Source organism: Phascolarctos cinereus, unplaced genomic scaffold (assembly GCF_003287225.1).
Source record: "Phascolarctos cinereus isolate Bilbo 61053 unplaced genomic scaffold, phaCin_HiC Scaffold_5;HRSCAF=322, whole genome shotgun sequence".
Classification (NCBI taxonomy): Eukaryota; Metazoa; Chordata; class Mammalia; order Diprotodontia; family Phascolarctidae; genus Phascolarctos; species Phascolarctos cinereus.
Window position 1 is genome coordinate 288207081 of NW_027555958.1, and position 25141 is coordinate 288232221.

The 25141-nt window shown below is 39.9% G+C and overlaps 1 protein-coding gene across 4 annotated transcripts in view; it reads right to left on the reverse strand.

Moving 5' to 3' along the window:
- RNF157 (ring finger protein 157) overlaps positions 1-25141 on the reverse strand; it is a 125563-nt gene that overhangs the window by 16521 nt on the left and 83901 nt on the right. For all 4 annotated transcript variants that reach the window (XM_021002576.2, XM_021002577.2, XM_021002579.2 and 1 more), the window contains exons 3-9: positions 16495-16583; positions 9185-9331; positions 8484-8601; positions 5022-5088; positions 4659-4702; positions 2521-2568; positions 616-687 (exon numbers count right to left, since the gene is read on the reverse strand). In XM_021002576.2, coding sequence (XP_020858235.1) covers positions 616-687; positions 2521-2568; positions 4659-4702; positions 5022-5088; positions 8484-8601; positions 9185-9331; positions 16495-16583 — 585 coding nt within the window. The remainder of the gene's footprint in view (positions 1-615; positions 688-2520; positions 2569-4658; positions 4703-5021; positions 5089-8483; positions 8602-9184; positions 9332-16494; positions 16584-25141) is intronic.

The following is a 25141-nucleotide window of genomic DNA, read 5'->3' on the forward strand; positions in this document are numbered from 1 at the left end:
AAGCTAGTTAAGTCTGCTGGCTGCTTGTTAAAGGGGAGAATATCAGTGGGGGCTCTTGCATTATAATGTTAAAGTATAGCCCAACAGGATTACTCCTGGAACCTGTGGTAGCAGTTGCCCTTTGGGAGATGGAACCTTTGGATATGAGTTAAAGTTTGAAGAAGTAGCCCCAGAGGGTTTTACAAGGTAACTAAGCAAAAGGACTGAGACTTGTTACTTCATGAAAATGTTTAGCTAAATGTTTTACTCGGCCTAGAATGGCATTCTGAGTTTTGGAGACTGAAGAGGACAGAAGGGGGCAAAGCCAGAGCCACATCAGGGAACTAATTATGTAAGACAGGGGAGAACATTAAACTATGAGCCTGGGTAAGAATTTACAGTGAGAGCGAGAACGCAGTGAGAGAATATACTATGATACCCATTTTCTTTCGACTTCCTTTTTCAGTGAAGAGAAAGCTAACATCATATAAGCAAATTTAAAGTTGGCATAAAGGCAAATATGTAAAATATAAAAGGAGAAAGTGCCACCCCCAAGCCCAAGTTCTTAGTTTGGGCTGTTAAGTTCCCACCTCTATCTGGGAAATGTGCCCTCTGTTCTTGGGCATTAAGCTTTACCTTAGAATCCTGTGTGTTGTATTTGTTTTCAATCCCATAGATTTCTTGAAGGAGGTAACTGACCCCATCCACCTGGAAACCACAAAGAGAAAAATTTAAAAAGATAACATTTCTAGTAGTGTTATGCTACAGTAGGAGAAAAGGCCTTTTTTCTACCAAAGATCACTGATCCGCAGAGGAAAAAAAAACCAAAACAGAAACTTTACAAATTAATTCAGCGGAGCTTTTCCTTTGGGGGATTATTTGATCCCTTATATTCAAAAGAGAGAATAAAACACATGTTTTAGAGATTCCAGTCCTATATTATAGCCAGTTAAAGAAGACTTGTCTAGAAGGAAAGAGAAAAACAGGGAAGCAGAGAAGAAGACAGGTAGAAAGAAATGGATATCAGCAAGGGTTGAGGAAGAAGTTAAAAATCCTGTGCTGCTTTTCTTTTACAAGGTCGCTGTAAATATTGTTTTTATATTATAGACAGATATTGACTTTATATACACATATAGATTTTAAGTTTACATTATTTATCATGTATTATTACTATTACATATTCAGAAGGAAATTTCTGATTGGAATCATTGTGATGTGGTTGAGTATTTGCTAAATATTAATTGAATAAATTCTAAATATTCATGAAGACTCTGCTCCCCATGGTCTAATCTAGTTACCATCTATCCTCCCATCTCCCATCTAGCCAAAATCCTCCTCTACAAGGCCCCTTGTTAAAACCTCAACTACCAAGAATGTCCAGTTAGGTCAATGCAATTGACAAAGTGGTCCCATTTCCTATCACTCTAATGCTGACTAATAACTTGTGTCTGCCGCATTCAATCTCTATAACCCTAGGGCTGGTCTGACACATTCTCATTCCCTAGCTGGCCAATATTTACTTCCACTTTGGCTGGCTGGCCATAGACAAAACTATGAATTAGATTCATGGTATACTGGGAAGATTATCAGACTTGTAGACGGGAGACATTGGTCATAATCTCTGCTCTGCCACTTACAAAAATACAGTCAGGCCAGTCACCCTTCTCTGAGTTTCAGTTTCCTCATGTGTAAAATGAGGTTATTATCATCTGCCTAGAATCTTTCATGTGGCCTGGCATTCAAGGCTTTCTGTGATTTGGCTTCTCCTCACTGTTCCCAACACATTTCACACTACTGCCCCATAGCAACAGCTCTAGTCAAACTGGCCATGCCCACTGCATTCAGTTCAGATCAATTCAACAAATCCTCTTCCAAAACTTGATCTTAGTTGTCCTCTTAGAAAGGACCTCGAACTAAGTCACACTAACATGTTTTTAACTAACTAAGCCTCAATGTGTTTCACTCCCAGGAGTATTTGCATTTTTACCTAGGGAAAATGCTTAACTCAAAGAATGAATCTCCCTAATGATTTAGTTTCAGATTACTAGACCTACAGAAGAATAAGAGGTTGGGGTTTCTTTCTCTTTCAGATGTATATATAGTTGCATTTGCTGAGCTTAATGGTAAGGGATCCTGGTAGGCAATAAACATTTCATTTTTGAACACCTGTATTAAACTGAGGAAAAACTTTCAAGTTGATAGTTCCCAGACTCTGTTTTACAGAATTTTCCTCACTTGCTAAAACTGCCCTCTAGTCTCCAGAACTAAAGATGGCTTAAGAGTTTGCACTTCTCTCCCTTCCCACAAACACAGCCCCTTGGGGTCAGAAGCCTAAAGCAGAAAGCTCTTCCAGCTTTTCCATTCTCTGAATTTCTTGTCTCAGAACCAATAATTCTGAGTCCATAAAGATGCTAAAAATCAGACAGACTCTCTTTTAGGCCGTCCTTGACATCCAAGAACCTGAATCCCCCTGCCCTACTTTTTTTTTGTTCCCATTTGGTGAAGAGGGTTAACAACAGGCCCTGGCCTTCAAACACTTACCACCTGTTTCTGTTTCAGGGGCTTTACGCAGAAAGTGCCATCTGTGTGCTGAAATGAGAAGATTATTATCATGATAGAGAAGAGAAGGCAAGAAGAGGTCACTCAATCTAGCAGTTAAGTAAAGGCCTGTTACATATCAGGGACTGTGCTAGGTGCTGGGGACACAAACAAAAAGATTAAATCACCCTGACTCTTGAGGAATTTGCATCCTAGCAGGAGGAGATGCCATGTTCATATGTATGCCATATACACCTTTAAGAATAAATACAGGATCCGCATCCAAAGAAAGAACTATGGTGTCTGAATACAGATCGAAGCATACTATTTGCTATTTTTTTTCTTCTGTTGTGTTTTGTTTCCTCTTTCTGGTGGCTCCTCCTATTGGTTCTAATTCTTACTTACGACATCTATTAACAGGAATGTATATGTATAGCCTATATCAGATTGTGTGCCTTCTTGGGGAGTGAGGGGGAGAAAAATTTAAAACTCAAAAGCTTATGGAAGAGATTGTTGATAAATCAAAATAAATTAATAAAAAAAGAATAAATACAGGAATGGAGACTTGTGATTTCTTTGGTACTGGTAACCATCAGCACTTTTTCTGAAACTTAATAATATTAAAGAGTTGCTTGAAGCATTGCGAGGTTAAATGACTTGCTTGGGATCACTCAGCCAGTCTGTGTTAGAGGCAGGACTTGAACCCATGTCTTCCTGGCTTCAAGGCCAGCTTTCTCTCCACTACATTTGCACAGATTAAATATATACAGAATAAATAGAAAATAAACCAGTGGAATTTATAAATGCAAAGTCGATTTTTTGGGGGGGGGAAATACTAACAGATGTTCCTTTATTTACTCTTATGTATTCAATCTTACATATTCTTACATATTTGATTCAATACATATTTATGAAGGCTACAAACATGTAATGGAAAATTCATCATAAGGAAATAAGAATATAAAGAATCCAGAGAAACATGGAAAGACCTTGATCAGGGGTGGGGAATCCGAGGCCTTGAGGCCACATGTGGCCCTCTAGGTCCTCAAGTGTGGCCCTTTGACTGAATCCAAACTTTACAGAACAAATGGGTTTGGATTCAGTCCAAGGCTGCACCTGAGGACTTAGAGAGCCATATGTGGCCTCGAGGCCACAGGTTCCCCACCCCTGACCTAGATGAACTTGATACAGAGTAAAGTAAACAGAATGAGGAGAACAATAAGACTAGTCATATGTACTACAATGTAAATGGAAAGAACAAAAAATCCTAAACTGAATGCTCAGTAATTAAAACGACCAAGTTTGGCCCTGAAGAAGAGCTGAGGGAGCAGCTAGGGGGCATAGTGGATACCAGCTCTGAAGTCAGGAGGACCTGAATTCATATCTGGCCTTAGACCAAACACTTGACACTTACTAGCTGTGTGACCCTGGGCAAGTCACTTAACCCTAACTGCAAAGGAGGAGGAGGAGGAGAAAAAGAAGAAGAAGAAGAAGAAGAAGAAGAAGAAGAGCTGAGAAAACATACCCCCCTCCTTCTCTGTAGAGGAGTCCTGGGTGTGGAAGATGGCCTAAACTGTCAGACATGATGTGGTTACTGGTTCTGCTGAACTGCTTTTCTCCTTGCCCTCCTTTCTTTTAAAATCTTTGTTACAAGGGTAACAAAACTTGGGCTGGGGGAGGAGGAATATACTCAGAAATTAAAGGGGTGTATTAACCAAATATATCAATAAAATGAGATTAAAAACCCAAATATTTAAGAACCTACTGTATCTATGACACTGTCCCAAGTACTTGAGGCATAAGGACAAAAATGAAACAGTCAACATACCATGGAAAACAACTGAGCCAGCTCCAGAGTTAGGACTACTGGAGCTCAGATAGCCTGGATCAGGAGTGGGAACCTGCAGCCTCAAGGTCACATGAGGCCTTCTAGGTCCTTGGGTGCGGCCTTTTGACTGAGTCCAAGTTTTACAGAACAAATCCCTTTATGAAAGGGATTTGTTTTGTGAAGTTTGGATGAAGTTCCCCAGGTTCCCTACCCCTGGCCTGGGCACTGGCCTTCTTTGTGGAGGGGCAGGGAAATGGGTTATTAATATTTAGCTTAATGCAAGAGGAGGGCTCTTGCTGGTTTACTTACTCACCTTTTCAAACGTAGCGAGAAGTACATGGCAGTGTCCAAAATGCTCTGCAAGACACAAGAGCATAAGGTGAAGAAAGAAAAGCCACATTCCACACCCAGATATCCCAATCTCACTAATGCTGCTCCCAACCCAGAACCTGCTAAGCAATCACAGGGTGGTGGGATAGGGGAGAGACTAATACAAGACAACACATATTAGTTCAAGGACCTTTAAAATTCTGATGGTAAAGATGAAGAAAACCACGTGTGACTGCATGGCTTAAAAAAGGCATGCTAGCCTGGGGCAGCAGCAGCTGTGGCGGGCAGGACCCACCACAAGAGAGCACTCACTACCCACAGAAAGAGAGTCCAGGTCCCATCGTACCATCGCCTTCATCCACTACCGCATGGACAACCATTGGGTAGACTTCTCGGTCCAGGTCAAAACCCAGCTGCGGAGTGAGCAGAGCAAAAGAACGCACAGGGTGAGGAGCTGAGACACTTAAATGTCCTAGTCATGTGTGACATGCAGCCAAACACCCTGATAATATGCCATAAGGGGACATCCCGTTTAGAAGCCTTAAGTTAAGTGTCATCATTCAGAACAAGTCCCTGTTCTCCAGGGACTCAATATGCCTTTAACTGCACAAGTCAATTTAGCTATTTCAAAGAGAGCTCTTTTTAAAATTCCTTTCTGATTTAAGCCCATTAGAATTTTTAAGCCCTGGCCCCCCACTCCCTCAGGGCACTGCTGTCTTAAAACACACTGGTGGGGCAGCTAGGTGGCACAGTGAATAGAGTGCCGGCCCTGGAGTCAGGAGGACCTGAGTTCAAATGTGACCTCAAACACTTGACACTTACTAGCTGTGTGATCCTGGGCAAGTCACCTAACCCGATTGCCTAGGCCCCCCCCCAAAAAAAAACCCCATACTGATCAAAAGATCATGCTACCCCTGAAAAAGATACAATTAATCAATCAACAACTATATATTAAGTACTTACTGTGTGCCAAGCACTGTATTAGGTACTAGAGACACAAAGAGAGAAATGCAGTAGTCCCTCCCCTCAAGGATCTTATCAAGTGAGAACATATGTACATATAAGGATATACAAAATTTATACAAGGTAAATTTTTTTTTGGTTGAGGCAATGGGGTAAAGTGACTTGCCCAGGATCACACAGCTAGTAAGTGTCTGAGGCCAGATTTGAACTCAGGTCTTCCTGAATGTAGGGCTGGTGATCTATCTACTGTACCATCTAGCTGCCCCAAGGTAAATTAAGGAAGGGCACTATCAGCTGGAGGGAACCAGGGAAGACTTCTTGTAGAAGATGGTACTCAAGCAGTTTTGAAATAAACAGGGGATCCTCAGAGGTTGAGGTGAAGTAGGAGAGCATTCCAGGCATGAGGGAGATTCAGTATAGACATGTAGAGACTGGAAATGAAGTACTCTGTGTAAGGAACAGCAAGGTCTGTTTGGTATTATTCATTGAACCAACATTTATTAAGTGCCTGCTATGTGCCTGGCACTGTGCTAAGCACTGGGGTTACAAAAGTAGGCAAAAGACAGTAACCTCAAGCAGCTTCCAATTTCATGGAGGATGGGGAGTAATACTTAATAAGGTTGGAAAGGTAAGCTGGGGCCAGGTTGTAAAGGCCTTGTGAGTTAAATAGAGGTGCTTGTATTTGATCAGAGAAGAAATGGGGAACCAATGGAGTTGGTTTTTGATCATCAGAGTGACATGGTCACACCTGCATTTTAGGAAAAATTGCTTTGGCAGTAGGAACTAGGAAGGGGACAAACTTGAGGCAGGGTGACCAATTAAGAGAGTACTGCAATAGTTGAGGTGCCAAGTGATGAAGGTCTGAGCCAACATAAGCAGAGAGAAGGGAATACATGCGAAAAATGTTCTGGAAGTAGAAAATGACAATATTTAGCAACTGACTAATATGTGGAGTGAAAGAGAGTGAGGAATTAGCCATAACTCCTCACTGGATTGCCAGCCTGGGTGACTGGAAGAATGGTAGTGCTCTAGAGAGGGAAGTATGAAAGAGGAGTGGGTTTTAGGGAAAAGATACATTAATTCAGTTCTGGACATGCTGAATTTGAAATGCTTATGGGAAACCCAGTTTGAAATATCCATCATGTATTCTACCAACCTAGAATTTAGAAGACTAGGGCTGAGTAGAGATATGGAAATCACTGGCATAGAGAAGATAATTAAACCAACGGCAGCTGATGTGGGTCACTGAATGAGAAAATGCAGAGAGAGAAAGGAAGAAGACCTTGGACGGAACTGTGAGGATATAGCCAGAATTAGGGGGTGTGATATGCATGATGAGCCAGCAAAAGAGACAGAAAACATGGTCAGACAGAGAGGAGGAGCACCAAGAGAAAGCAATGTCATAAAGACCCAGTGGGTCTCTAGAGAGTATCTAGAAGGAGAAAACGTTAAATGCTACAAAGAGGTGGTGAAGGAAGAAGATTGAGAAAAGGTTATAATATTGGGCAATTAAGAGATTATTGGTAATTCTGGAAAGTTGTTTCATTTGAGTGGTGAAACTGGAAGCTAGATTGTAGAGATTTGAAAAATGAGTGAAAGGAGAGAAAACTGAGATGACAAGTATTGGAAGACAGATTTTTCTAGAAGTCTGGCTAAGAAATGGAAGAAAAATCTCAAATGATGGCTTGAGGAGATGGAAAGGCCTAGTGAGAGATTTTTCAGGCTCGAGGAGATGTGGCTATGTTTGTAGGTAGTAGAGAGAGAACTAGTAGATACAGAGAGATTTAAGAACTGAAAGGGGATCACTGTTGGGGACAATTTATTGGAGAAGATGGGATGGAATGAAGGGCACATGTAAAGAGGTTGGCCTTGGAGAGAAGAAAGGTCACCTTTTCATCAGAGATAGAGTAAAGGAGGGAAGAATGAGGAATGATTCTAGGGATTTTAAAATGTAGAGAAGGGGAGAAGAGGGGGTTTATTGCAAACAGTCTATTTTCTCAGTAAAAGAGAGAACAGCATGGGAAACTTGAGGAGAAAAGAGGTTTGGAACAGTCTTTGTGGAAATGGGAAAGAGAATTAATTAGGGAGAAATGAAAGGATTGTCTTGGTGGTGAGGACCCAACTGAGATTGTATCGCTTAAATTTGTAGTGGACCAAGTTGGTTTGGTTGCCATATTTCCTCTAGCACCATTCAGCAACACATAATTAGGAGTGGGGCAGGTAGACAGCGGGAGTTATCCAGGGTCTGGCAAAGCAGAAGTGGTGATAGGATAAAGGAATCTGAGAACAGAGGACAGGGTAGAGTTGAGCTGGTTAACTATAGGACTGAGATGAAGAAAGTGAGGTTAGAGTGTGGATGATGGCCTGGAAAGGTAATGAGGGATGGAGAGTTTAAAGGTTGTGAGGTTGAAGAATAGGTTGAAAAGAGATAAGAAAGACCTAGAGAAACTCTCTGTGAAGGAGAAAGAAAAGGATATGGGGAAAAGTTTTGGTTATGTAAGAAATAAATGTTTTGTTTTTTAAAAGGAAAGGCATAGAGAGAGAGATGGAATGATAAGATGTTATGATACAATAAAAGGACATGAGATATATCTATATGTCTTTGGGTATATTAGTAATGTGACAAAATCAAACACATCGAAGGGCATGAAGGAAGAAGCTGAAATGTGTGACACCTTTTATCGCTTTTATATGCCTTACTTGCAGAAGCCAATGCTCAAGTCGGCTCTTGGGTGCTCATGAGTCTCCATTTCCTAATGGAGACTTATATTCTCCTATTCCTAATGACCTTATATTCTCCCCTGTGGCTCATGTCCCCAAGACATTTAGGCAAGAAACAGCTTACCTCCTCTTCAGCCCACTCAGATGGGTCAACAGTATGGGAGGGCAGGCAGAACTGCTGACACACTCCTCGCTTGTAGTGTACTGTCTCTGACTGAAGGCTGTTGTCTTTCGGGATGTAGCTATAGATCAGAGGAGGGGGTCAAAGTTAGCATCTTGTCCAGATATAGTTGACGTTTCCCAGTCTTTCATTCTGGTTCTAAATGATGTTCAGTCTCAACCCATGGAAAATAAAGGAGAGAACCTGCTTTATCACAAGTTTACTTTGCCTTTGGCTGGTTATGCCATTAGAATTCCTCTACTCAACCTGTATGCCCTCAGAATTAAGTCTGTAACATCATGAGATGACATACTGTTACCTTGCACTGAACCAAGATGGTACTGAACAAGGTAAAAAATTAAGAGCAGAGGAGCAGCTAGGTGGCCCAGTGGCTAGAGCACCGACCCTCTGGATTCAGGAGGACCTGAGTTCAAATCCAGCCTCAGACACATAACACTTACTAGCTGTGTGACCCTGGGCAAGTCACTTAACCCCACAGCCTAGCACGCCCCTTCCCAAAAAAAAAAATTAAGAGCAGGCCTGCCAGCTCAGGAAGTAGATCTTGGTCAGGAGGGAAAATGTCCTACTGGTAATAGTTTAAGACTTGGCTATATCTCATCTGTCTCTAGAGGAAGGGGCTCATTTGGTCTTCATCCCTTTTTTACCTGGCTATGCCATTCTGGAACTCTTCAGTGGCCTGATAATAGATGGTGATTGCCACCCGGGCATCGGTATCAAAAGTGAACTCTACATTGTAGTAGACTTTGGCTTTGCTGACCTCTTCTCCAGGGGTTTTTACTTCCTCGGTGCACCTAGAAGACCTCAGAGAATGAGAACTTACTGTGTTCCCCAGGCCCCAGAAAATCCTGCGCCACAAGCTTCATAAATTATAGGCCAAGACTCAGAATATCTGGATACTTGGATTCTCCCTTTATTGGTTTGGTAAATAAGTCACATGCAACTAGAAAAACAACCAAAATTATTTAAAATGAAATCCAATAGGGATAAACATAAAGTCCTACTTTAAGGATGCCTGGTTTGTTAGTGTGGGCATTGCCACCATTATTTAACTCTAGGCATTCACAAACAGGCTGGTAAATTGTTGCTGGGGCTAAAAAAATTCATCACTCTGAGCCTCTCCAAACTTAGGGAAGCTGACTTTCTGACAAAAGGTATACAGTCTACTGCTATATCCATATTGAATGTCTTTCCAGTTTGACAGAAGTCATGGAGAGCTTGATCTCTGTTAGCATTATCTCTAAAAACCCAGAGTTACCCTTATACAACAATGAGGAATTTGAATGAAATGCTGGAGCAAATGTAAAGCCCAACACACAGGTTCAAAAAATCAACTTCACAAGTACAGGGTTGAGGGAGAAGAGGTTAAGCAAGAGAATTAATTTGATTTTTACTGTACTCAAAGGAGTTAATAGTGGGCCATGACAGCCAAAAAGGGGTAAATCAGAGCTTAGCCTGCATTGACATAAGCCCAATGCCCAACATAAGGAAGATGACAATTCTATGTATTCTGGCCAGGTTAGGTCACATCTGGAGTACTGTTTTTGGTTGTGGAAACAACATTTTATTTAAAACTTCTTTAATTATAAAAGTAACAATCCATGGAGACAAATGAATATACATACAAAACAAGGAACAAAAATTTATATCATCCTCCTTCACCCCCAGCCTTTAATGAGGAAGAATCGAAAGATCAACCAGCAAGCAAATAACATGCTTTTGTTCTATGTTCCAGGCCTGCCTGAAATTCTGCCACTTCCTTCTTTTCTTTTCTTTTTCTTATATACTTGTAGAAAACGTCTGGTCCTGCTGATTTCATACTACAACAACCTTATATGAAAGAAGTACATACATATTTCCTTAGAGAATTAATTTTTATTATTTTTATGGCACTTTAATATTCCACTATATTCATATATCATGATTTAGGGGCTGGTGAGGAGACTGCCTCAGGAGTAGAAAATGCCGCCTTCTCGCCTCCCCACCTCTACCTCTCCCTGTCTGGATAGAAGTTACAACTCAGGACTGCAGGGACCCTCTTCAGTCCCCTCCCCTTAACCCCTTAAAAGAAGAACAACCCTGGGGACTACAAAGAGCCTTCTACCAACTCCTTGGCCCCCATGATGACAAAGTCCTAGAAGATGCTTTTTCTTTTGGGTCCCAAAAGAACAGCTGGTGGCCAAGGTACAGATTCCTGGGTTTTGCTCTAACACCAAAAACAAAGCAATTCATCTCACACTTAGGATGACAATGTGAAGGGATGTAGACACTCCAATTCCCCCATAGACACTCCAGCAAATTCTAAAAATCATTCCAAACAGAACATTAAAGAAAATCAAAGAGAAACACAAGTCAGTCTCTTCACCCAATTCAGAACTTCACAAAGAGACAATCAGAAGCAGCAGTGGCTGAGTGAGGGGTTATACAAGGAATGTCAGCCCCAAACCCAATAAATGGACCTGAAGCCTACAAGTGCTGGGAGTGAGACTATACCCAAGAAAATGTGAGTAAACAGAGGAAAACATCAAACAAAACCAATAAATATGATGGGCTAAAAAGTCTAAGAGGTAAGTAGAAGGGAGTAACTCTACAAGAAGCACAAATAGTGCCATAGAGGGAAAAAAGGACAAGAATGGAAGGAAAATGAAATAACAGATAAAATTAAATTAGAATTGAAATAAGAGCTCTGGAGGAAAAAGTTATAAGGAGAATTGCTTAAAACAGAAGGGAGAAAACTTTACCTAGTAGTTGTATTGTTTTTTATTTGTTTTGGGTTTTTTTGGCTAGGCAATGGGGTTAAGCGGCTTACCCAGGGTCACATAGCTAGTAAGTATCAAGCGTCTGAGGCGACATTTGAACTCAGGTCTTCCTGACTCCAGGGCCAGTGCTCTATCCACTGCACCACCTAGATGTCCCAGTTGTATTGTTGAATCAAAGGACTGGTCAAAACACCCATCATGATCCCAGAGCACCAATGATGAATGAGACATACATTTTCAGACATGGCTAATATGGGACTTTATGTTGCTTAATTATGAATATTTGTTAGGAGGATTTTTTTTCTTTTGGAAATCTAGGGGGAGGAAAGGATTGGCAAAAAAAAAAAAAACAAACCCAGAAATAAAAAGGAAAAGGGTCATTAAAATATTTTTTTAAAATGCACAGAGGAAAACAAAAGGAAAAACAGAAGGAAGAAACAAGCAGGACTGCTTTCAAACTTATAGTTAAATGTTTTATATATCTTAAAAGGAAAAGCTATACATTTTAGAGATTTGCAGTTTCATGTAAGATATTCTTATTGTCTCCTTTGTACATGTAAATACTCTTTTTTTTTTTTGGAGGGAGAGTATTAAGTTCAACCTTCTCCCAATTCCTCAAGTCATAGCTTAGTGAATTTTAATATACTTGCAAGTTGGATGACTGGGGTCATTTCAGAGCTCCAGAAAGAATACTGCCTCCTATACTCACCCTAACAATTATAATTTTCCTTTTCTGTCATCTTTGCCAATAAAATGGGTGTGAAGTGGAACCTCATATTGCTACAACAAATTAAAGAGATCATATACTCTCACAAGATTGGATTTATAACAAGATTTCAAGGTTGGTTCAATATAAGAAAAATTTTAAACTTAAAAGATCATATTAATAACAAGAAACACATGATAATGTCAATAGATGCACAAAAAATAATACCCATTTATGTTAAAAACATAGGAATAAAATAACTATTCCTTAATATGGTAAAGACCACTTGTTTGAAACCAAGAGCAAACATTATCAATGTAATAGAGAAACATTACAGAGGCCTTTCCAATAAGATCAGATGTAAAGATGTCCACCACTATTACTTTATATAGTTTTAGAAATGCTAGCTATAAACTACCTCCAGAAAGAGAGCTGATGGAATCTAAAGGCAGATTTTTTTTTTTACTTTCTTTATTTTTCTTGCTTTTTTTTTTGGTAAAATGGCTAATATGGAAATATGTTTTACATGATTTCATATGTATATCTGATATCCCATTTCTTGCCTTCTTAATAGGTAGTTAGGAGCATGAGGGGGTGGGAAAATTCAGAACTCAAAATTAAAAAAAATGTTAAAAATAAATAAAATATTTTTGTTTTTGTTTGTTTATTTTCCAAGGCAATCAGGATTAAATGACTTGCCCAGGGTCACACAGCTAGTAAGTGTCAAGTGTTTGGACTGAGGCCAGATTTGAATTCAGGTCCTCTTGACTCCAGGGCTGGTGCTCTATCCACTCTACTACCTAGAGGCCCCTAATAGATTTATTTTTCTTTTCTTTTTTTTTTTTTTTTTGGTGAGGCAACTGGGGTTAAGTGACTTGCCCAGAGTCACACAGCTAGTAAGTGTTATGTGTCTGAGGCCACATAGGAACTCAGGTCCTCCTGACTCCAGGGCTGGTGCTCTATCCACTGCGCCACGTAGCTGCCCCAGTAGATTTATTTTTTAAAAAAGAAATGATTGTTATAGTAATAAAATAAAGAAACTGAGGGAATAAGAATAAGCAAAGAGGAAATGAAATGATCACTTTTGCAGATGATATGGTTTACTTAACGAATTCTAAAAATTCAGCTAAAATTAAATGACGCAATAACTTCAGTAAACTAGCATAATAGAAAGTAAACATATAGAAATCATCAGCCTTTCTGTATATTACCAATAAAACTCAGCAAGAACTGATAGAAAGAAAAAAATTCCTTCCAAAATAATTACAGAATGTATAAAATATATGGAAAAAACCCCTACCAATACACACATAGGAATTATATAAATACAGCTACAAAACACTCTTTCCAGAAATAAAGATAGATGTAAATAATTGAAAAGATATTAATTAATCATGTTTAGGCTATGCCAACATAATAAAAATAAGAGTACTACCTAAATTAACTTGCAGATTTAGTGCCATACTAAGTAGACTACTTTGTAGAACTAGAAAAAAATAATAATGAAATTTGTTTGGAAGAAAAAAAGATCAAGAATCTCAAGGGAAATAATTGAAAAAATGTTGGAAGGAAGGGCTTAGCCTTACCAAATCTTTAACTTTATTACAAAGCAGTTATCATCGAAACAATAATGGTATTGGTTAAAACAAATAGAAAAGGTAAACACTGGACAGATTAGTTTAAGACCCAGAGGCAACTGAGTATGGTGTTTATTAAATCCAAGGACTGAAACTACTAGGGTAAGCACTCAGTATTTATCAAAAACTGCTGGGAAAACTAGAAAGCACTATAGCAGAAATTAGGCTTAGGCCAACATCTCATACCACGTATCACAATAAACTCCAAAAGGATACACTACCTAAATACAAAAGGACATATAATAAGTAAAATAGAAGGGCAGAGAAAGAGACACTTTCATAATTACTGATAGGGAAAGTTATGTTTGGCCAAACAATGAATAATGAAGATCAGAGACGATAAAATGGAACTTTTTGATCAAAAAATTTTAAAGTGTACAAATAAAATCAATGCAGTGATAATTAGAAGGGAAATAGCAAACTTGGAAAAAAACTTCACAGTAAATTTTTCTTTAAAAGTTCTGATATGTAAGCTATCAAGATATTAGACAACTTAGGGGCAGCTAGGTGGCAGAGTGGATAGAACTCTGGCCTTGGAGTCAGGAGGACCTGAGTTCAAATCCAGTCTCAGACACTTGACACTTAGCTGTGTGACCCTGGGCAAGTCACTTAACCCCACTGCCACACCAAAAAGCATTAAAAAATGCAAGATATTAGACAACTCTAAGACTACCTACAGAGAAGGTGCAGATCTGCATTGTTAGAGAGTTTCTTCACCTAGGAGTTCCCTATACCAGTGAAATCACAGGTTCAATCCCTATCCCTGTCCAAGATATACAAAGAATTAGTGCAAGTATACTGGAACAAGAACCACTCCCAAGTAGACAAACAGTCAAAGGCAGTTCTCAAGAGACTATCAAAAACTATCAAAGACCATATGAAAAAATTCTCCAAATCATTAATTTAAAAGATTTGAAACAACCTGAAAGTTGCACCTCATACCTAACATGCTGGCAAAGATGACAGAAGAAAGAAAAGTAAAGTTTGTTGGAGAAAATATGGGAGGACAGAGACATTAATATATTGTTGGTGGAGCTGAGAATTAATCCTACCATTCTGGAAAGCTGTTTGGAATTACTCCCCTGTAGTAACTAAATTGTGCAAGACCTTTGACCCAGAAGCATCACTACTACAAATACACCCCAAAGAGACCAAAAAAGAAAGAACTCGTGTATACAGAAATATTTATAATAATACTTTTTTACTGCATCAAAAAAACAAAAAACAAATAACTAGCAGCAAAGCAAATACCCATCAATTAAAGAATGGCTGGACAAATTATAGTATATGAATGCAATGGAATATTATTGTGCCTTAAGAAATGACAAAAGGGACAGTTTCAGAGAAACCTGGGAAGACTTATGTATGAATTGATGCAGAGTCAACTTAGCAAAACCAGAAGAACAAGATATATGACTCAACATTGTAAAGGAAAACAACTGTGATAGACTTTGGAACTTTGATCAATGCAATGACCACTCAGAATTCTAGATGACTGGTGTTGATTCCAGCTTCCTGACTCTTGGTAGAGAGGTGTTGAGCTAGAGGGGCAGAATGAAGCATACATTTTCAGTGCATGTATTTTCAGTTTTCAGTGACCAGTGTGTGGATTCATTTTGTTTGACTGTACTTATTTGTTACCAGGGAGGACTCTTGGGGGAGGGAGAAGAGTTAAAAGAGAGATTAGATTTGAAAAACTTACAAGTTAGAGCTATCCCAAAGGTGGAAGGGAGAGCTTGTGCAAGTAGAGTTCTCCACTACTGGAGGGCTTTACTTAGAAGCTAGATGACTACTGGTCAGAAGTGCTACAGAGGTAAAATGCTGCCCAGGAATGGGCTGGACCAAGTGATCTGTGAGGTTCCTTCCAACTCTGAGATTCATTCTATCATTCTATAAACTGAGTAGCTGATAGCTGGTAGACTCCCAAGGCCTTACTATATACCTCAGCTCAGCCTGTTCCTGCAGCTAACTCCCCTGTGTATTTTGGAAGCCTTGCTGCAGTTTGTTCTGAAGCATGGCCTTGGCTCCTTCATCCCTGGAGTTGGCCCTAGGGATGGGACTGAGAGACATCTAAAGATAGAGAAGCAGCTGGCAATATGCTTAAGGGTGAAATATTTTCCTTAAAGAGATAAAAAGAAATACATCTTCCTTATGATAATGAGGATGACTAATATTCTGTTCCCATAATCAGAGTCAGGCAGTCCTGATAATTCTGTATTTGCCATCACCAGATGATAATCCCCAAGAAACGAGTGAGGCAGAACTGGCCCTGTGGTGGCCCAGCCATAGCATTCAAGATGCACTATGAGCAGTTTCACTTTAGCAATCGTGCTCTCGTGGACATCAGAGTGAAAGCAATTAAATAAATAATATTAATGATGATGATGACTTAAATAGCCTACATAGAATACTGATTTTCTCAGAGGAAGAACATATGTAATAAAAGTAAATCTCATATGTATACATTAAAATAAAAACGAAAGACTTAGGGCTTCAAGCTCTCATTTCCATCTCTCTGTGAGAGCCATGAATGAGTCACCAAACTCAGTTTTCTCACCTGTAAAATGGGATAACACTGGGCTATTTTTTTTCCCAGGATTGTAGGAGGGTACTAATTTACTAATAAATCCTTGTGAAGTTCTTCATAAAAGCAAAATACTGAAAACCTTGGCTACAAAAGTGCCTGATCACAACACTAAACGGCTGCTGTCTATACTGGGGACAGACCATACTTGTGAAGACAGAGATCAAGTTTTGGGTCGGGGCAAAAGCATCTTTCTAAATCTTTTGTGTGAACTATCAGTCTCCATTTCATGACTTAGAGCTCTACCCTATCACATTGTCTTAGGACTTACTTTACTAGCCTTAGAGTATCTTTGCGGATGTTGATTAGGCTTCTCAGTGTCTTCACAGGTTCTTGGGGAGGTGGGGCTGCATAAGGAAACTGGATTGAAGACAAAACAAGAGAAAAGTTTGGTTACAAAGCTTATCTGGCTCACTGTGCATTAGTTCAAAACTTGGAGAATTAATCAAAACAGTCTCCTGAAGTTCTAAGTGCCTCAGTGAAACACTATAGCTGGTTAATCATGAAAGGCTTTTCCATTTGACCTTAGATGTCAAAGAGCCAGACACACATGTCTTTTCCTTCAGAATGCCACATGGTGCCTTAGGAATTTAAGAACTGCAAATAAAGGGAACCGTATCCTGTGTACAAAGCTGGGGCTTTCAAATAGTGAAGTAAAGGTTTTGGCTTCAGCTGATCGTGAAAAAGCTATGTTCTTCAAAACCGTGGGACAGCAGTTATTTTTGGAGGAGGCAAAGGTTTGAGGTGATCTTCATCATCTCCCTTCACCATTCCCTTAACTATCTATCTTCTGCTGGCCTCTACCTCCGATGTTGGAGATCTGGATTAGTGATAATAGGGGAAAAACAAGAAAGGAAAATGTGAAGCAAAAATGACAAATTTATTTAAAATTGAACACGAAAGTAAGTCAATATTCACAGCTTTGCATGTGTTAACTAGCATTCCTAAGTTTAGTGGACCATACTCCCTCCATAACCACTGATATTGGGGAACATGTTTTATATACATCTTTTACTCCTTTTAGGGGAGAGGTAAACTATAGGGTATTCAAATCTAATAAAATGTTGTAAAAATTTTTTTGCATCTATTATATTTCATTAGTAGCCTTAGAGAAAATCCTAATGGATACCCCTGATAATGAACTCTCAATTATCTTGGATTTTTGGACTTCGAGGGTTATATGACAATTTTTTAATCCTAAATCTAAATTCACAATAATATCCCCGAGAAGAGATATTCCTCCCAATTTCCCAATGTTCTAACAATAAAAAATAATAACAATAATGATGTTCTCAGAGAACTCAAAACAATGATAATATTAGCTTAAGCAAAACATGACTAAGCAGGTAAAACATAATACCATACTAAAAATATTATACACTGAAGTCACATGAATTACTTTGTATTATCCTTTTTAGGGGAGGGCAGCAGAGGGTGATTGACATTGACATTCACATTCCAAATCTCCATTTTAACACTTAATTTGGAGTGTGCTGTAAAAGAAGTATTTATGTACAAGTGCTACCTGAGTTTTTAAACAAAGATAAAAGTCCAAAAAAAGAAAATAATTTAAAAATCCTTCCCGTCCCCCAAGCCAGATTTCTTTTTCCTTTTCAAGGATAAGATCTTAAGTGATACGTAACAGACACGGTCTCTCAAGTTACTCAGCTCCTCAGGAAGGGCATAAATATGAAAGATAATTTCTACTAGAAAAAGTCTGTAACATTTAAATATACTTTCAGAGAGGTGATTTTTCACTCCAGGCCCCAAAACAAAATAAAAATAGGTTCTCAGCTGAGAATCTGCTCAAAATTCCCTGATCCTGTCTGCCACCGTTTTGTGAGGGATGGGGAAGGAGCAAGATCTTCTCCTTATGTGACTATAAAGAAGATTACTAGATTATAAACCCCTAACAGCAGGGATCTTCTCTTATACATACTTAATATATCCTTCCCAGGGCTTAGCATAATGAACTGTATATAGCAGATATCTTGCCTAAATGAATCAGTGTTGAATACAATTTCTTGACAGAGGCAAATGCTCTTTACTTTTCCACATCCAATTAAGCATATTACCATTACTTGAGTGCCCTATTGCTTCTCACTGAACTTGTCCACTTTTCTCAAATGTTCTCCTTGACAAATTCAAGGCTGAAAAATGAACTGAAATACCTATTTCTCCATACACTCTCTATTCTGTCACTAGAAGGAGGAAGCAGCTTCCAGAAGCAGGACAAATGGTAGCAGAGAATGCAGCCAGCTGCAGACTCAAGAGAGAGCTCTTAGCAAAGGCTTTTACCAAATGGGATAGTTAAGAAGAGCAGCTATAAAACATATTCCCCATAATCCTGGAATGTACACTCCACAAATACACAGAACACCTATAGGAATAGTAAGCACAAAGGATTAAAGTGTTAGGCAAATTTAAAGGTAACACATAGAGCTTAGATGACTTCAAATTGTGGCACAGCCCCACTGGGACACTGGCAAAGCCCCAATGTCCTTTCTCCCTTCATTAAGTCTTCCCCCAGGTCCACCTTGTATGTAGCATCTCTGCTCAAAAGGGTGCTCTGTGAGACTCCCACACCATACTCCTCTCTAAAGTTCTATTCTAGATTGCCAGGGTCAGCTTTCTCAAGCTAGCTCTATCCTCTGCTGCTGGCTGCCCTGTTCCTGAAAGCTGCTCCCTCCTCCTAGTGACAAAGTAGACAGTAAGTGAAGTGTCCCTCAGAGTAAATGTCTCCTGACTGATTGTTAACTAGAAACACATTGGTGGGGATTTATAAACTATAGTTTTAGGAATAGCTACTCAGGATACCCAAGAAACTGTCATAGTAGTAACCCTCTTCTGGGGAGGTAGCCCAAAAGGAGTACTCTATAGTCACTCCCTCACTAGAGTCAACATTTAATAAATGTGTTTCCTCAGCCCACTTTCATAGATTCTTCTGCTTTCATTTTATAGTTTAGACATTATGATTTCACCAGTCCTAAGTATACAGATTGAGGGAATAGGTGGTGATGACTTAAAACACATATAAACTCTCTTTCTGGTGCTAGCATGGATGTCTTAAGAGATCTAGGTTAATAATGGAGTAACATTCCTCTTCTCTTATTTCTCCACAAAATAGGCCATTATGCCCACAGATAGTCCAAAGAACACAGGAAAAAACAGGAACAAGCCTTCTATAAGGTAGACCCCAACCTCTCACATTCAGTTGTACGCAGATTTATAGGATGCCTCTTCTCTGCTTCCTATGCATGTGGCTGGAGGTGAATAAGCTATAAAAATGCTGCAAAAAACAAACTATATACAGCTTCTGGAGTTCTTCAGTGCTAATATCATAATAAGGGCAGGCTTTATGTGAAGACTACTGAACAAAATGGATGAAATCCTCTACTAAGTGGCTTGTGGACCAAATCCTTTAGGTCAGTGCCTTCATTCTGGAGCGACACTCGGATTATTCTCGTCAGTCCCATCTTATAGACCCGTGAGCAGGGAAAGGTATCAAAGATAACCCTGTTGGCTTAGTGAAATTTGAGTCACTGCTAACCTAAGGCCTGTCAGTGCCTATCTATGAAAACCACAACCCTTTGCCGTTTCAGAGAAAATAAACAGAAAGCCTCACCCATATCACTGCAGAGATCTTATAGGAGGTTCTGACCACAGGTGGTATTCTAAGAAACAGTATGATAGGAACACAGGGTGTTCAACTAGTTCTATGACTTAAATCACCAGAGGAAAACTTGGTTCAGTTTCTGAAGGCTCCGAAGGTACTTGGGTATCCTTAACCTGTTCTGTGATTAAATGGCTATGGACCACGCGCAACTGCAAAACTACAGTTAAGGCTCCACGACTATTCTGACTCGAATAACCACATCCAGCTTCAGCTATAATTGTTCTTATAACAGCACACAATAAAATCTTTCTTTCTCCCTCCACACATTTGGGCAGGAGGACCCAAGGACTGTAGAATTATTGATTTAGTCATCAAACAAAACCACCTGCTTTTCTTGTAACCACTAACTAGCAACTGCAAAGAAGAAGCAAAGGTACTATATCTTTTGGGGGCACAGCTATATCAAGAGAACAACCACTAGCAGTGGCAAAGAGAACTGATGTGCTGCTACTTGTAGTTCAAACCTTGCCAAGGATGCTCAAATCTGTTTTACAGATAGATGTTTCTAGGTCCCCCAGGTTATCTCTACTACTTCATTTTCAAAGTACAAGCAGGATCTCTTAATTATACTTAGAAAGGGAAGACAGGGTTATAAGCAGAGAACTTGGCATCTGGTCAATAGCATGTTCCAGTACAGCTCTCTCCTGGGGCTATAGTGCAGTGTCTATACTGGCAAAAAGCCCAGCCCAGATCCCGTCGACAGCTGCATTCAGGTGGGCCCAAGCCAGTACAGTACTTAGTCCAAAGCAGCACATTTTTGACTGACTCATGACAGCCATCTAGTGCCCAAAAAAAAAAAAGGGCTGGTCTATACTTCATCATCACTATTATCATCATAATAGCAATTCACATCTACATAGTGATTTAAATTAAGTGTCTACTTCATGCCAAGAACTAAGCAAATACAAAGTCAACAAGTCAACAAGTATTTGTTAAACACTGACTGAGTGTCAGACAGTGTGCTAAGTACTGAGGATACAAAGAAAGGCAAACAACGGAAAAACAAAAACAAAAGCAGTCCCTGCTCTCACAGAGCTCACTATCTACTGGGGGAGACAACATACAAACAAGTATATATATATACAAAACAAAATACATTACAAGATAAATTGAAGATAATCAACAGAGGGGAGGTACTATGATCTTGCAGAAGGGGAGACTTTAGCTGAAACCTGAAGGAAGCTGGGAAAGCCAAAAGGTAGAGAAGAGGAAGAAGAGAGTTCCAGACATGGGGCACAGCCAGTGAAAATGTCTGAAATCAAGAGATGGAGTCTCTTGTTTGAGAAATAGCAAGGAAATCAGTGTCACTGGATTGAAAAGTACATGAGGGATGGTAAGGTGTAAGAAGACTACAAAGGTAGAAGGAGCCAGGTTATGAAGGGCTTTAAAAGTCAAACAGAAGGTTTCATATTTGATATTGAAAGTGACAGGAGTTTAGGAAGATCAGTCTGACAGCTGAGTGGAAGGTAGACTGGAGTGAGGAGACAGCCTTGAGTCAGGGAGACCAAGCAGTAGGCTATTGCAATAGTCCACGGGTGAAGTGATGAAGGGCAACAGATAGGAAAAGAGGGAAGGGAGGGATGATAGTGAGTAGTCGAGAATGGCACGTAGGTAGCAAGCTTGGGTGACGGAGAGGACTGGTACCTTTGATAATAATAGGAAAGTTGGGAAAAGGACCGGGTTTTGGGGAAAAGACAGTGAGTTCAGTTTTTGATGTGCTGAGTTTAAGATGTCCATAAGACATCCAGTTCACCTTCTCAGCATTACAAAGATCTAAGACATCTCCAGAGGCCTCGGGATGGAAAATGCTGTCCACATCCAAAGAAAGAACTCTGGAAGTCAAATCGCTATCACTTATTTTTACCTCCTGTTGAGTTTTGTTTCATCTTTCTGCTGGTTCCTCTTATTGGTTTTAATTTTTACTTACAACTTCACTAATGTGAAAATATGTATCATGGCTACGTAAATGTAAAGCCTATATCTGATTGTGCGCCATCTTGGGGAGGGTGGGGGGAGGAAGAGGGAGAAAAATTTTCAACTCAAAAGCATATGGAAGTGATTGTTGATAAATCAAAATAAATTTAAAAAATTAAAAAAAAAAGACGTCCAGTTCAAGATGTCTAACAGGCAGCTGGAGATGTGAGACTGGAGGACAGGAAGGAAGTTAGGAGTGGACAAACAGATCTGAGAATCATCTGCATAGAGAAAAGTAGTTCCTGTCCTCAAGAAGCCCAGAGTTGAATGAGGAGACAATATGCAAACAACTATGCACAAACAAGACAGATACATGATAAATCAGAGAAAATCACAGAGGGAAGGCACTAGTATTCAGGGGGATCAGGAAAGGCTCCTTGAAAAAGGTGAGACTTGAAGGAGGCCAGGGAATCCAGAAGGAGGAGACGAGGGGAGAGAGAGAGAGAGCCCCAGGTATGGGAGTGAAAATGCCCAGCTGCTTTTTGGGGGCCATTTTTATCTCCCATGTCCAGAGGGTGAAAAGCACAATTCATATACACACAGCATAAATGACAAGACTTGAATTGGTGAGAAAGGAAGGAAGCACTTCCTTCCTCTGCTCTCCTCTTTCACCCCAGTTCTGAGGAATGGCCCTGGGGGCGTCTGTTTCTGTTCTATGTTGTTTGTCCTCTTCAGTGTCAGGTCCTGAAGGTGATCACCACAGGACCCAGAAGTTCAAGCCATGACGATGACCTTGGAGCGAGGACTGCAGGAGGAACGAGTGCAGCTAGCCAGTCTGACATGGAAGCCCTGAGAAGCTGAGGTCCTGGGATTTGAACTCAAGGGGGAGTTTTGAACTTGGGAGCTGGAACTCTGATCTAAGGAAACTGATCTAAGCTATGAACCTAATCCCCTTTCCCTCCCCAGAGACTGAGGTAGTGCAAGATGGAAGGCCAGGGATGGAGATTATGCCTCTCACCTGTTAAGGGAGTAAGTTTGTATAGTGTAAATAAATATTTCTATGAAAAAGGAAGGAAGGGAGTGAGTGAGTGAATGAATGAATGAATGAATGAAAGTCTGGAGTCAGGAGATGGAGCAGGATAGAGGAGAAGCAGCAAGGAGGCTGGTGTCAGAACACTTTACGTGCATCATCTCATTTGAGCTTCACAAAAACTGAGGTATCACCATTTTACAGATGAGAAAACTGAGTCTCAGGTTATGTGACTTGCCCAGAATTTGCACCCAAGTTCTCCTGATTCCACGTCGAGTGTGTTATCCACTATATCACACTGCCTCTCAAAACTACAAGGAGTTGGTTTTTGGGGCTGTCCTGTAGTTCCTGATGTTGCTGATATGTGTACTCCCATTACCAATGCCTATCACACACTGTTTCTCCATGCCTTCTCATCCTTTGCAATACTTGTCCATGTCCTTCCACAAATTCTTCACAGAAGATCTACCCATGACACATGAAGCTTTCCTCTAAATCTCTTAATATTTTGTGGCGATTAAGGCTGAAACACTCAAGGTTGTCCACTTATCATCCCTCTCTTACCACAAAGCTGACCCGTGTCTCTTTTCAGTCATACCTGTCCTTGATGATGTCTCTTTTTTTATTAATTTATTTTGATTTATCAACAATCACCTCCATAAGCTTTTGAGTTTTAATTTTTTTCCCCCTCTCTCCCCACCTCCCTCTCCAAGACGGCATGCCAATCTGATATAGGCTATACATACATATTCCTATTAAATATATTTTCACATTAGTGATGTTGTAAGGAAGAATTAGAACCAATAGGAGGAACCACAAGAAAAAAAAATAGCAAACAGTATGCTTCAATCTGCATTCAAACTCCATAGTTCTTTCTTTGGATGTGGATAGCATTTTCTATCATGAGACCTTTGGAGATGTCTTAGATCCTTGCATTGCCTGAGAAGGGCTAAGTCTATTGATGATGTCTCTTAAAAGCAGAGGCTGTCCCTGTATGATGAGTTTGCCTTTTACTCAGCATATGAATTCTGGGAAAATCCCGGTGCCACACTGAGGCAAACGCTCAACAGAGTTTGATATAGATTTGAAAAGAGCATTCTAGTTTCTTTGGGAAAGACAGAAAGAATCCTGGAAGACGAGACACTGAATAGTCCAAGAAGTAGGTCTCTACCATGTCATCCAAATAGGGTAAGAAGTATCTTTTTCTCCCTCACCCTCTCAAGTTTCCATCTTTCCTCTCCCCTCCCCCCACCAAAGAGATATGAAGAATCTTGGTTTTCTAACAGTCTTGCAAACAATATGACAAGTGACACAACCCTTTGCCCCTTCAGCCACTGGTGAAAGAGGAAGTTGCCAATGGTGTATAGGGCTATACCCTAATACTCCATGGAATTTGATATAATTCTCTCGCTTTCTAGCCCCAATTTTATCATCTAATGTGAATAACCATCAGGGAAATTAAAGAGGCGGGAAAGAAAGTAATTTTTCTATTCTATCTCTACTCACATATACTAGCTACAAAGGGGTCCCCTTTAACAAAACGTGAGGGCATTGTGTACATCTATCACCGCTATGTGGCACAAAGTTATAGGTAGCACATAAGTCACCCTAATCATGAAGAATAGAGGGCAAGGTTTACTCAAAAATTAATCCTTAATAGTGGAATTTTAAAGTATCAATGGCAGACTTGAAGGGGAGATTTTTAGGTCAGAAACCCTTCCAAAAACACTCAAAATAAATTAGGCTGACCCTAAAGGATAGCTTGTCAACTGGCCAACTTGTCCAGTAGAGAACAGACCTATTTAGTCCTGACCTTCAGCCTTACCCAAGGGTAGAGGCACCAGTTGTGCAGTCCTAGGGGTATGCTGAGGAAAGGGCCTGAGTCTATCCCCAGCACCAGGACTTGGTAATTTTATCAATGTAGGTTATGCTTCAGGGGTACAGACTCATCCAGACTCATCCACATCTCATTCTGTTCTACTCCTACCTATGACTTCCCCTAAATTCTTCACATTAGGCCCACCCAACATGTCAGGGTCCAAATCTCTCAACATATGGATATAAAAAATATTCGTAAAGGCTTTTTTGTGGAATGATGAAGAACTAGAAAGTAAGGGTACCTATTCATTGGGGAAAACTGAACAAAGTATGGTATATGTATGGAATAAAGTACTATTATGTTATAAGAAATGGTAAAAAGGGATGGTTTCAGAGAAACCTGGGAATACTTACATAAACTGATGTAATGTGAGCAGAGCCAGGAGAACAATTCATATAATAACAAAAACAAACAACTTT